Consider the following 13,650-nt stretch of genomic DNA (forward strand, 5'->3'; position numbering starts at 1 on the left):
TGTCTTGCTGCTTGGTCATTATGGCTTATATTGACACTTCAGGCTGATAATTATCAGCCTGTCGTGTCCATATAAGCCATAATGACCGCGTAACTCTGGCATACTTTTGCGTAGAAACGTGATTTCAACTTTAAAACACTGTAACTGTTGAAGCACCACCACCCCCTCTTTCCTCCTATTGGCTGAGCTTTAAACGGCCACAACTCCAGTTTGCAGCATGGTACCGTCTCGAAACTTGGTGTCTGGACTTAGACGGCCAATATGGACGAGCTGTTATTGTTGAAACCTCGCCCCCTCTTACAAGCCTGTTTGTTGTTTCCGCCCGCCCTGGCGGTCGCTTCTCGCCCTTAGGGCGTCTTACTGCTTGCGCCAGCAGAGCACACAAGTACTTGCTCAATGAGGGACCAGCATTCCTGGTGATGCCAGTGGTGATGTCACCGGCATCGCCAGTGGTGATGCCAGTGGTGATGCCAGTGGTGATGCCAGTGGTGAGTGCACCTCATGGCGCGCTCTGCTGAGTGCAGTTCTAGTAATTAGTGCGGTTGCCATAGGCAACACACTATTTTATTTGGTTGGAGAACTTTTCCCCAGCAAATTGAACCTGTTGTGTTTTGTAAGATTTCTGAGTAGATGTTACTTTTGGTCATGCTTCACCTGACATCACAATATATAATATAAATGGTAAGACGGAATTAATTTCCCAGCGGATTCCTTGTGACTCGCGTCACGGCAACCACACTTGCAATTTGACGTCAAGTTTATGCAGCAACCCCCATTGACTTGAATGGGAAAAGTAACGCCATTGAGTTGAATGGGAAAAGTAACCCCAGTAGCTGTGTTTCCATAAAGCCTCTTAATGCTAGGGATGGGTATCGTTAAGATTTTAGCGATTCCGATTCCGATTCCGATTCTGCTTATCGATTCGATTCCTTATCGATTCTCTTATCGATTCTCAGCCCCCTCGCCATGCTGGGGGCTGGTCAGAAATAGTGGCCAATAGTCTTTTCTACCTCCTCCACTCCTTTTCTTCTTTTTCTAGAGAGGTTTTGGGTTATTTTTATTACTGTTTTGGGTGCTTATTTCCCACACAACGGTGTAACAAGTAACTGTTTATTAGTTATTTTAGCACACAGTGCAAAACACAGCACGCATGCACACACACAGTCACTCACTCACACACACTACAACATTGGGTATTATTTTTGTAATGGTTTTCTACAGTTTTTTATTCCCCATATACAACGGTGTTAGTTTGCAACAATGAGCCTACAGACAGTTTCTAGTTCTCAAATAAATAGACTTTGTTGTGCCATCAAAGCGCGATTTATTTGAAAACAAAATTTAAATTCAACTTCCCTTCCAACCGGAGGTGGCAAGGTGACCATGTGATAATCAAACACCTTGTTTCAACATAGTGTATTCCCCAAAGTCAAATACATTATTGTTTTAATATAGCTCTGTGTGTATATATCTTAAAAAAAAAAAAAAAGTACCCTCAGCACCCCCCTTGCAGCGCCCCTGTAGCCTAACCAGGGGCAGAAACACCCTCAGCACCCCCCTTCCAGGCTGTTCCAGCGCCCCTGTAGCCTACTCTATGTCGGTTGAGAAGCTCGCCGAAGCTCGCGGAGCTGCTGCTGTACACAGCTAAAGCAGAAGCACTGTCTTCTACAGTTTGGATCAAAGGATTTACATACTTTTCTTTCTTGCACATGTGATTTATAGGGGAGCATTTAGCAACACAGAGCACATTGGACATGTAGCACGTTTTGTAGTAAGAACGTGGGAGGTGGCGGCAGGCAGGCTTGCAAAACAACTTTTTTGGGCACTCTAGCTCGGACACAGAACGGTGGGAGACTTGTCCGTTCATGCAGTGAGCTTGAGTAACAACTTAACTAGGAAAGCTGACGCCTCATTATAAAAACATGAACATTCTCGTGAAATATACAGCCAGACTTTAGAACACCTCTGTTTAGACAACATGTTGGCTGGGTCTAAACAAGGCAGCGCGTCGCGTGTGTGATGTCATCGCGCATATGCAGGAATAGATAGCAGAATCTTAATTAACATCCATTGTATAGCGTTAGCCCACAAAACAAACCGGTTGTTACACACGGAGTGACCCTTCGTCATCACACCATGTTGCGTGCCAAAAGAAAAGTGGCTGATCTACAAGCTCACAGCAGTGCTCATGTCTCGGATGTTATGAGGCAATGAGCCCTTCAAGCCCTTCAATCTTTCTAGTCATGTTTTGGGCCCGGACTTGCGGCAGCAGAGTAGGAGGCCACTGGTCCTCAGTCCCGGGGGCTTGACATGGATTGGCTAACTCATCATGACATCATCGGGGAATAACACAACACCCTCGTCGGTCCGTATATGAAGACCCCGCCGCCTTTTTTTACGCCTAAAGGATTCTGACGATGGGCCGGTCAATCAGAGGACACTGAAGAAGATACTGAAGAAGACACTGAAGAAGAGACTGAAGAAGATACTGAAGAAGAGGCTGAAGAAGACACTGAAGAAGAGTAACTCTTGCCACTGTGTGCGATCCATTTCCTACACATATTTGAGGGCCAGACAATCTCAAACCACCAACGTGACCTACCGCCTCCAGACGCCATGCAGAGGCAGAGACGCCACTGCTGGAAGTGGAAGTACATCGCTGCATACCTGGGTCTCCTCTTGTTACTAGGGGTCCTTTTGTTCCTAGGGTTCCTCCTGGGCATCTGGGTCCACAAGAGCTTTCGGCGAGACAACTCTATTGACAACACAAGTAAAGAGGGTGGCCACCCAGGAGTCGACCCCGGGGGAACGAAAAAGACCTCCCCGCCAGCTAATGCCAATCCAAAGAACTCCCCGCCAGCTAATGCCAACCCAATTGGCATAGATCCTGGGGCGTACCCCTATATCATTAACGAGACAAACAAATGCCCGGAGGGCGAGACGCCGCCGTTCCTCGTGCTGCTGATACTCACCGAGGCCGATCAGGTAGAGGCACGGGACGCCATACGGCAAACGTGGGGGAACGAGAGCCTGGTTCCGGGCCTAGGGCTCGTCCGGTTGTTCCTGCTGGGAGGGGCGAACGGAGGAGAGCAGGGACTCCGGCAACAGGAGGCCCTGAGGTCCGAGAGCCGGCAGCACCACGACATCCTTCAGCGGGACTTTCCCGATAAGTACCACAACCTGGCCATAAAGACCATGATGGGGATCAACTGGGTGGCCGTTAGGGTGCATCAAATTTCAATGCAAAAAAAATTCATCTCATTCCATCTAGAACTTTGTTCCACTGTCTATACAAATGATTTTAGCAAAGTTTGGGGGAAATTCATTCATAGTTAGAGGTGCAACGCAGCATGTCAAGTTTAGGGAAAAGTGATATTTCGGCTGCTTTTAGAGCTTTCATTTCTTGATAACATGACATGGCAATTTCTCAAAAATACAACAAATAGTTTGTGAGAAGGTGTTTTTGACAAGAGAAAAGGTGTTTAATCAAGAAGAAACATTTACATTTTCATTGAAAGTCACTGAAAAATGATTGAAAATATTGAAATATTGTCCTAGTTAAGTGATATTTCGGCTGCTTTTAGAGCTTTCATTTTTTGATAACATGACATGGCAATTTCTCAAAAATACAACAAATAGTTTGTGAGGAGGTGTTTCTGCCAAGAGAAAAGGTGTTTCATCAAGAAGAAACATTTACATTTTCATTGAAAGTCACTGAAAAATATTTAAATATTGTCCTAGTTATTCACTGTGTTCAGCTTGCACTTATAAGAGCGAATATTAGGCTGTTCACGGCGGTCATGCTCAACTGATTGCAGCACATTCTGAAGGTGTTGCTCACTCTGATGTGAGTTTGACCCCTCACTCGGCACAGTCATTCACAACATTGATGGCAGGCACATTCACCAAACCTGCCTGGAATGATGCACTGGTACCCCAATCCTCTACATTGAGAGGAAGAAATGCTGTATCGATTTGCAACTGGTGCATACCAAACCAGCAGTCTGGGTTGGCAAGGTCGGCTAACCTGGTGGCTGGTGAGAGGACTGGAAACTTTGGCTTACAGAAACCAGTGCCAAAGTGCTACTGTGGGGCTCGCATTGGGAGGTTATCTGGTTTGTGCTCCAAGATGGCATCCGCAAGTGCATGCTGCTGATCAGCTGGCATCTTGGTACTGAGGAGTGCCAGGGGCAGCATCTAGTGGTGCCTCCTGTGCTTTCATGGCTGATGTTGCAATGCCCTCGTCAACAGACGTACTCAGTTGTTTGAGGTAATTCCGTGAGGCATCTACTGCTGTTACAGGTCAGCCACCATGTTGCGTAGATGTGCGTAATGAAGTTGGCAAATGCCAGAATCTTCGGCACCTGCTGCCGTGTGGTGATGGTGCCCTGGGGATGCAAGATGTGCTGTTCCATCAAAGCCAGATAGAGAGTGTAGAGGAGCTTGCCCATCCAGCGCGCCTTGTGCACAGTCCAGATCGTTGGAAGTTTACTGGAGTCTACATCATCTGCACCCAGAGAAGACACAGCTGCACAAAGTCATGGTAGTCGCACTCACCTTGTCTGTAGTCTATCACTGCTGCAGCACACATGTTGAATTCAGCACTTAACTTGCCCAGGAACAATGGGCCACTGTAGTTGTGCAGCAGCAAGCTCCAGTTGTACTTTAGACACCTAAACAACCTCTGGTGAGGGTGAGACCAGTGAAGATGTGGCTGAGGAGCACCTCATCAATATGATGCCAGCACCCGGACAAGAGCAGTGGTCTACCAAGTGAGAGCTGGATGGCAATGCAGGCTGCTGTGAGATTACCTGTGTTTGATGAAGTAGTGTCGAATAACATATTGACAACCTGGTCGGCACAGCACCATCCCTGCAGTAGTTTGCATGTCAGCCAGGCGATCATCTCTACGCACGCCTTGTCTTTCCCCTTTGTGGATGGGGCACACTAGATGCTGCCCCTGGCACTCCTCAGCACCAGCTGATCAGCAGAATGCACTTGCGGATGCCATCTTGGAGCACAAACCAGTTAACATCCCCATGCGAGCCCCACAGTAGCACTTTGGCACTGGTTTCAGTAAGCCAAAGTTTCCAGTCCTCTCACCGGTCACCAGGTTAGCCGACCTTGCCAACCCAGACTGCTGGTTTCGGTATGCACCAGTTGCAAATCGATACAGCATTTCTTCCTCTCAATGTAGAGGATTGGGGTACCAGTGCATCATTCCAGGCAGGTGTGGTGAATGTGCCTGCCATCAATGTTGTGAATGACTGTGCCGAGCGAGTGTCAAACTCACATAAGACTTTGTGGCAGCAGCCAAGTGAGCAACACCTTCAGTATGTGCTGCAATCAGTTGAGCATGACCGCCGTGAACATCCCAATCTTCGCTCCTACAAGCGCAAGCTGAACACAGTGAATGACTAGGACAATATTTCAATATTTTCAAACATTTTTCAGTGACTTTCAATGAAAATGTAAATGTTTCTTCTTGATTAAACACCTTGTATCTTGGCAGAAACACCTCCTCACAAACTATTTGTTGTATTTTTTGGAAATTGCCATGTCATGTTATCAAGAAATGAGAGTTCTAAAAGCAGCCGAAATGTCACTTAACTAGGACAATATTTAAATATTTTCAATCATTTTTCAGTGACTTTCAATGAAAATGTAAATGTTTCTTCTTGATTTAACACCTTTTCTCTTGTCAGAAACACCTTCTCACAAACTATTTGTTGTATTTTGGAGAAATTGCCATGTCATGTTATCAAGAAATGAAAGCTCTAAAAGTAGCCGAAATATCAATTTTCCCTAAACTTGACATGCTGCGTTGCACCTCTAACTATGAATGAATTTCCCCCAAACTTTGCTAAAATCATTTGTATAGACAGTGGAACAAAGTTCTAGATGGAATGAAATGAAATTTTGACGTTACATTTTTTGCATTGAAATTTGATGCACCCTAGTGGCCGTGCATTGCCCGCGGGCCAGCTACGTCATGAAGACCGACAGCGACGTGCTGGTCAACACGGAATACCTCGTCCGCGAGCTGCTGAGGCCCGAGCTGAAACCCAGGACGAGATACTTTACGGGCAACGTCCTGAGGAACGCCCGCCCGATGCGAGATAGACGACACAAGTATTACATGCCCCGATGGGAGTACCCGGGCTGGACGTACCCTGACTTCGGCACAGGGATGGGCTACGTGTTCTCCGGAGACGTGGCAGCGGAGGTCTCCAGAGTCTCCCCGAAGGTTCCCCGCCTCCGCTTCGAGGACGTGTACGTGGGGGTCTGCCTGCAGAGGCTGGGGATCGAGCTCACCCCGCAGCCCCGCTCCCTGTTCCACCACTGGGGGTTGCGCTACTCCAGCTGCGCATACAGCAACATGGTCGCAGTCCACAGTTTCCATCCCGGTGGGCTGCTGGAGTACTGGCACCAAATGCAGCGTGACAAGCAGCACGCCAATTGCACGGCCGACGCCTAGGACAATGGCCTCTGCCCCCGCTTCACTAATGAATTTCATTTTTAATTAATTGCATTTTTATAGCGCTTTTCCAAATGCTCAAAGCGCTTTACAACTGCCCACTATGGTTTAGATCAGTGTGGTTCTCAGACATTTTTAGCCTGTTATATATTCACCACCAGGCCATCATCAGGGAAGTGGAGCGCGCGCATCCTCGGACCACAGCGACCGTCTGGTTGAACTGGAGTCCACGGTTGACTGCCCAGGTGAAAATGTTGGTCGACAAATGCAAAGATTTGGAAGGACGGTCGAGGAGATGCAACGTTTGTGTGTGGAATATCGCATTCTACATTCTGTAGAATGTAACTCTACAGAATTCATTGCACAACTATTAAAGGATGTTCTGAAACTAAATGACATTCCACTATTACTGGACAGCGCACACGGGAGTCGCCGACCTAAAGGCAATGGAACCTCGGCCCCTCATCATTAGGGTTCACTACATTCATGTTCGGAGCGAGATCCGCTGCTGTACAAGGGCAAGAAGTTCTTCATCTCACCCGACAACACTGCTGCTGTGGCCAAGAGGCGGGCGGCTTTCTCTGCCGTGAAATGTGAATTACATGCCTGGCGGACCGACGTTCAGTTTGGCCTAATGTCGAGTTCCGTGCCACCTTAGGGGCAACGCGCTGCGACACGTTGTGAGCTTGGAGGCCTGCTATTTTCGGTGCTTGATACCACACTGAACCAAGCATAATCACTTGAGTCAATACTGGAGATGTGGAGTACGCCATGTATTTCTACACAGAGAGGGCAATTCTTTCAACATAAGACGCTGCAAGTTCAGGAGAGTTTGGACAAGGCAATTCTCTTGAATGCTGCCTTCAGGTATGGCATGGAAAGAGGGCATTTGCGTTTCTTTCACCAAAAACTGCATTCATGTTCTGCACTTTTTACAGCCAAGTAAAAGGGGCAGGTAGGCTATGGGTGCCACCGTAGAGCCCGAGTATGCTTAGTAATATTGAGCTGCTGCATTTTTGTCCAGTGATATAATTTGTACTCAGTCATAGTAGGATGTTGGCTTGAACCTTGTCTACTTTTATTATTTTATGTGTTTTTTCTTTTCATTATTATTATTATTTTTTAATAGCAAGTGCCAAATGGGACCCTAATAAATAGGCTGACCTAATTTTATGTTGCCCTCTCCTCTGTCACACACAGGATATGAACCATGTTCAAGGAATAGTTGAATCCTGAGCTGTTGTTGATATATTGCTATTTTTTTGTTGTTTATTTATTATTTTTCTTTTCTCTTTTTTCTTTCTCTCTCTTTTTTTTAACATTATGTTAGTATTGTCTCCACCAGGCTGAGTGGCTGAAGGCCAGAGCCTAAGTGGTGGAAGAAATATTCAAATGCTTTACTCAAGTAAAAGTATCAGTGCTGCAATGTAGAAATAATACTAAAAGTCCGGAATTCAAAGTGTACTTGAGTAAAAGTGCAAAAGTACTGGCATCGAATTGTGCTTAAAGCACCAAGTAGAAATTGTTTGAAAATAGCAGATCTACAAGCTCACTACGCGTCACAGCACGACGCATTGTGAGCAGTAATACAAGTACACACACAAACACGTATGCACGCGCGCACACGCACGCACACACACGCACACACACACACCTACATATTGATCGGGTGTGTTTGTATAACCCTTATCCCAGTTCTTTTTGAACAAGCGTCCGCTCCACACAGAGATGATCATACATCTTAATGAGCCCTGAGGAAGCAACAGAGGAGAAGCAGGGACCCCCAGGGGTCCCGTTGGGGGTTCCAGGAGGTTCCCAGCTAAACGTATGATAGTTAGAAAATAGCAGATCTACAATAGCAGATCTACAAATAGCAGATCTACAAGCTCACAACGCGCCGCACGCAGCGCGACACGTTGTGAGCTTGTAGATCAGCTATTTTCAGCACACAACCAAGTGTAAAATCAGTCATTACGATGCCATCAAGGCCTGCCAAAATACATTTCATTTTAGTAAATCAACTGTAAATGTAGTCGACTCAAATTAGACTAAAACTAATACTTTTCAGGTGATGCACCACAATCTTTCATGGGCAGATGTGACTTATGGGGGCTGGTGTAAATAGTAACAAAGAAATTGATGGCGTTTTGTGTCTAAAAATACATATTTAGCCACTTGTACGGATGCCCCCAACCACTGAAATCAAAATACTAAAATCGCTAAAACAGTAAATTAAAACAATTTAACACTCATCTTTTCTTTTCTCTAATTACAATCTAAAATTTGAACCCTTGTAAAAAAAACAAAGTTGTCCTTTAACTTGATTATGCTTAGTTCAGTGTGGTATATCAAGTACAGAAGATAGCCGACCTCCAAGCTCACAACGCGTTGCGCTGCGGCGCGTTCACAATAGAACCCTGTTATACAACAAGTAATGCCTCAACTCTTAGTGCTCGTCAGGGTGGGGGGTGGGGGTCCCCAGTTAAAATATGATTATTTTGCGAGTCGCGGCATGAAAAGGTTGAGAACCACTGGTCTAATGCAAGAGCTGCCAAACATTTTCAGGCCGCATCCCTCAATAAAATTTGAACTGCAAGGGACCCACCAAATTAATCATATTTGAACTGGGTACACAGTTTGTTTACTGTTGAGTGAGAAAACAATGTTTGCACATTAAGCTACTCATCTTCCCCCAAATACATTGGGGAGCCCCCTAACCTTAACCCTAATCCCGAGCCCACCATTGGTCCAATGCATTATATCAAACAACACACATGATCACATGTGATTTGCACTCAATACTCTCAATACCCTAAATACCTGTCCTGCATATATGACTAACTAGACCAGGTCAACCTGGTTGTGCCAGACCCCCTGTCTGTCATCATCATTTATGACATCATGCCTTTTGTAGGCATGTCATCATCATGTCATCATCATATATACCCTTTATATAGAAAACCCGGACAGACCGACATTTGCTTATGTAGGCCTACCCATTTCATGGGTCTGGCAAACACCTCCAAAAATGTGCGACACCTAACAGCCTAAAGTGTTCTAATATGTCTGTTTCACTGGCCTTCTTTTACTTTCTCTGCATCTCTCTCTCTCTCTCTCTCTCTCTAATCTTATCAGTATAATTAAATATTAGCTGACAACAACATTGAAAGTGTGTGTGTGTGTGTGTGTGTGTGTGTGTGTGTGTGTGTGTGTGTGTGTGTGTGTGTGTGTGTGTGTGTGTGTGTGTGTGTGTGTGTGTGTGTGTGTGTGTGTGTGTGTGTGTGTGTGTACATTGCATGTATCTCCCTGCCAGCCACACACCTGTGAGTATACTACAGTAACTTATTAAAGTTTGGGCTGAATGAATGCACTTAAAAAAAGTGTTCCAAATATTATGAACAAATAGAGTGAATCTGTGAGCTTGTAGAGCAGCTAATTTCCGTCTCACTATGTAACTTTTGTATGTTAGTATGTTAATACAACATAACTTATAGAGTATGTTAATACAATGTGGGTGGTTGTATTTTGTTTCCCTGCTCTTCTATTGAAACATTTAGATGGTGTCAATGGTCATGTCTCACCTATAGACACAGGATCTGACACCAATTTCACCAATCTGACCCGATGTTCAAGATTCAATTTATCCCCTGAGCAAGCAAGCGGGCTCTATTAGCTCAATGGTAAAAAAAAAGAAAAGAAAAAAGAAAAAGGTTCAAATCTGGGTTATAAGAGGAAAGTTACAAAGTGCAGCTTTAAAGCTATACTGTGTAAGTTGCTCAACTAGTGGTCAGTAGCTCTATAGCAAAGCGCGGTCGCGTCTGCGTCTTTCGGCCGTTTTTCGCCGAGATCTATCTTTACAGGGGTCCCTGGTTCCTGTGCGTTCAGGCATTCCGGATAAACGGACTCTTTCACCCGAGTATATGCTGTTGTTTTGTTGAGGCAAGCTACTTCCTGAGAAGTCAGCAAGATGCGCTGTGATTGGCCGGCAGTGTATAACCCTCGCTGTGATTGGCCGGTAGTGTATGATGACGTAATTTTTGTGAAAAAAAATTACGGACCCCGGCGAGGATCACAGAAAACATATAAAGAGAAGGCTTTAGAAGCTGAAAATAACGGAGTGGGTGTTCTAAAACTTTAGCGATTTAACAGTTAGGACAATTTTAAGATTTGTTTTATAAAAAAAGTTACATGGTATAACTTTAAGTGGTTGATCAGACTAACAGATTAATTAGTTAAAAAAAACGATGGGGCACCTGCTGCCCTAGCGGTCCAGGCACATACCACATACATAGGCTCTCGTGTCTGACAGCGTGTCGCGGGTTCGAACCCCGATCCCGACGACCTTTGCTGCGTGTCACTACCGACCTCTCTCTCACCATTTCCTGTCAGTCTACTGTCCTATCAATAAAGGCATAATAGCCCCAAAAACAATTCAATCCTTTTTTGTATATAAACACACACACACACACACACACACACACACACACACACACACACACACACACACACACACACACACACACACTAGGGCATTCACCAAATATTCGAATATTCGAATATCAAAGTCACTATTCGACATTGTTCACCGAAGTCAAATATTCGCTCATTTAAATTTGTTTACTGTTTTCTCTTTAAAAAATATATAGTCTAGTTTATAAAGCTAAATAGGAAGTCATAAGAATGAGTTTCAATGCCCCTGGTGGATGAATTTGTTAATGCTCTATACCAGGGGTTCTGAAACTTTTTTAGGCCGTGACCCCCAAAATAAACATATTTGAACTGGGGACCCCCACCCTGACAAGCACTTGGAATTGTAGGTTTTACTTTTAATGTGACTCGGTTCTGCAGATAAATATTGTGAAAATAGCAGATCTACATGCTCACAACGCCTCGCAACGCGAGGCGTTGTGAGCATGTATATCTGCTATTTTCACAATGTTCGCCTCTTGCTGACTTAATATTTGCCAGTTTGGCCAGTCCTGTCGAATATTCGACTATTCGAATACTTTGAGGTCGAATAATTAGAATACTAAAAATCACTATTCGTGAATGCCCTAACACACACACACACACACACACACACACACACACACACACACACACACACACACACACACACACACACACACACACACACACGTGCCTACCTGGTGCACGTTCCCGGGGTCGTCCCGCCAGGCGTGGTACATCTCCTCCACGTAGTTGGAGCTGGCTCCGCTCAGGAAGGGCTCGGTGGCCACCGAGGCGTTGAGGCGCCGCAGCGGCGCGACGGGGGGCTGCATCATCAAGGTCCTGGGAGCCCCGCCCCCTGCCAGCGGCCGCGGCGGCGGCGCTAGCAGCGTCGCCCCCGCTGGGGTCCTGGGCGGTGAGGGCTGGGACAGCGGCGTCTGAGCGCGAGCTGTGACAGGCCGCAGCCTCACCACTGTAGTCCTTAGCCGGTGCATTGTCTCTCCTGAGTCACCGCCACTAGTCCAGTAGAGTCCAGTTAGAGTACCCAAACGCTCGCCCCCAAAAACACAAGTCGCCCTGAGGGAGGGGAGGGGAATACGGAGGTATTCACCTGGTATTCCTGAACGAAAACCTCTGTAAAACGATGCCTAAAACCTAAGCTTATTCTTGAAAGTATAATAGAATACTATGCTTAAAACCTAACCTTATTCCTAAACATATAACTTAGGTAAAACTATGCCTAAAACCTACCTTACTCCTAAATGTATAACCTCAGTAAAACTATGCCTAAAACCTAACCTTGTTTCTAAACGTATAACCTCAATAAAACTATGCCTAAAACCTAACCTTGTTTCTAAACGTATAACCTCAATAAAACTATGCCTAAAACCTAACCTTATTTCTAAACGCATAACCTCAGTAAAACTATGCCTAAAACCTAACCTTATTTCTAAACTTAACCTCAGTAAAACTATGCCTAAAAAAACCTGATCGTATTCCTAAACAATAAATATATAAACGGTACACATACAACTCTCCATTAAACGGTGCCAAAACCAAACATTATTCCCGAAACTTAACCTCTATAAAACTATGCCTAGACCCTGAACTTATTTCTAACCTTAACCTCAGTAAAAAAAAAAAAAGAAAAAAAAAACAATACATGGAAGTGCTGGTCTGCGGGAAAAAAACAATGGGTGGCCAGTGTGTTGTGGGGGTGAGCCCTCCGGTCAGCGGCGTCCAGTCTAGTCCACAGTCACAGCAGGCAGATGGAAGCACCCATAACCTGGTAGGAGGATCTTTCCAGGCTTCTTCTTGCTTTACACGTGTTTGGCTTGTTGTCCGTGTACTTGTGTTTCTGTATGGCAGCACACAGCAGGCTGGTGTATGCAGTAGGTCTATGCTACTATTGTAGACTGTTGTTCATTGTTTACTGTGCTTTTTTTGTCATGTCATTCCCCCTCGCCCCAGTACCCTTTGTATTGGTGTAGGCAACAGGACTGTACCTGGCTTACAGTACTCTACCTTACTATGTATCTGTACCTTGCAGTACTGTAACTTAATGTAGCCTGCTGTACCTTGATCTGTGTCTGTGACTGTACAGTACTACTGTACAGTAATGTTCATCTTACTCATCTGTGACCTTCAGTGCCACTGATGTGCCAGCTCTGGGCGACTGAATCCAACAAAACATGTCTTCTCACGCGGCTGTTCCTCCGTCGTCCACAGGGTGTCAGCCTTGCTCCCCCTCGTCATCCAGGAGTCTGTAGGCCTATAGTATAGGTGTAATAAAGTCATATTTAATGGTTAAAATGTAAACATAAATAAATAGTCATAAATAAATATAAAAAGAAACATTACAATTAGTGTTCCAATTCCAAAATGTTCTACTTATTTAACCCATTAAGACCTGGAATCACGTTAATTAGTTTATGCTTTAACTATTAAAATATAGCAGATCTACAAGCTCAGTGACAGCACTCGGTGCCGTCACTGTGCTGCAAGCTTGTAGATCTGCTATTTTTGGAGAAAGAAATATATAAAATATCCCTGATACATAGGCCTAATATTTATAATTAATTGGCAAAATTAGGGAGAAATGAGGGGGAGCAAAAAATGATTGCCTATTCTAAATAAAATGAAAAATAAAAACAATGGGAACCCAGTGGCCTACTAGAGCTGACATAGTGATGTATAGGCTACATGCGCGCCGCGCGTAATTA

At 45.0% G+C, this 13,650-nt stretch overlaps 1 protein-coding gene across 1 annotated transcript in view; it reads right to left on the minus strand.

The window, feature by feature from the left end:
* Positions 1 to 11,922, minus strand: part of LOC308298963 (2-oxoglutarate dehydrogenase complex component E1-like) — a gene marked incomplete at both ends in the record, with an annotated part of 43,879 nt that extends 31,957 nt beyond the window's left edge. Inside the window, one exon of the mRNA XM_080742675.1 lies at positions 11,626 to 11,922. Within this exon, the coding sequence (XP_080598801.1) occupies positions 11,626 to 11,922 (297 nt within the window). The remainder of the gene's footprint in view (positions 1 to 11,625) is intronic.
* Positions 11,923 to 13,650: the final 1,728 nt, after the last annotated feature.

The sequence above is a fragment of the Nannobrachium achirus genome (genome assembly GCF_963921795.1).
Source record: "Nannobrachium achirus genome assembly, chromosome: 15".
NCBI lineage: Eukaryota > Metazoa > Chordata > Actinopteri > Myctophiformes > Myctophidae > Nannobrachium > Nannobrachium achirus.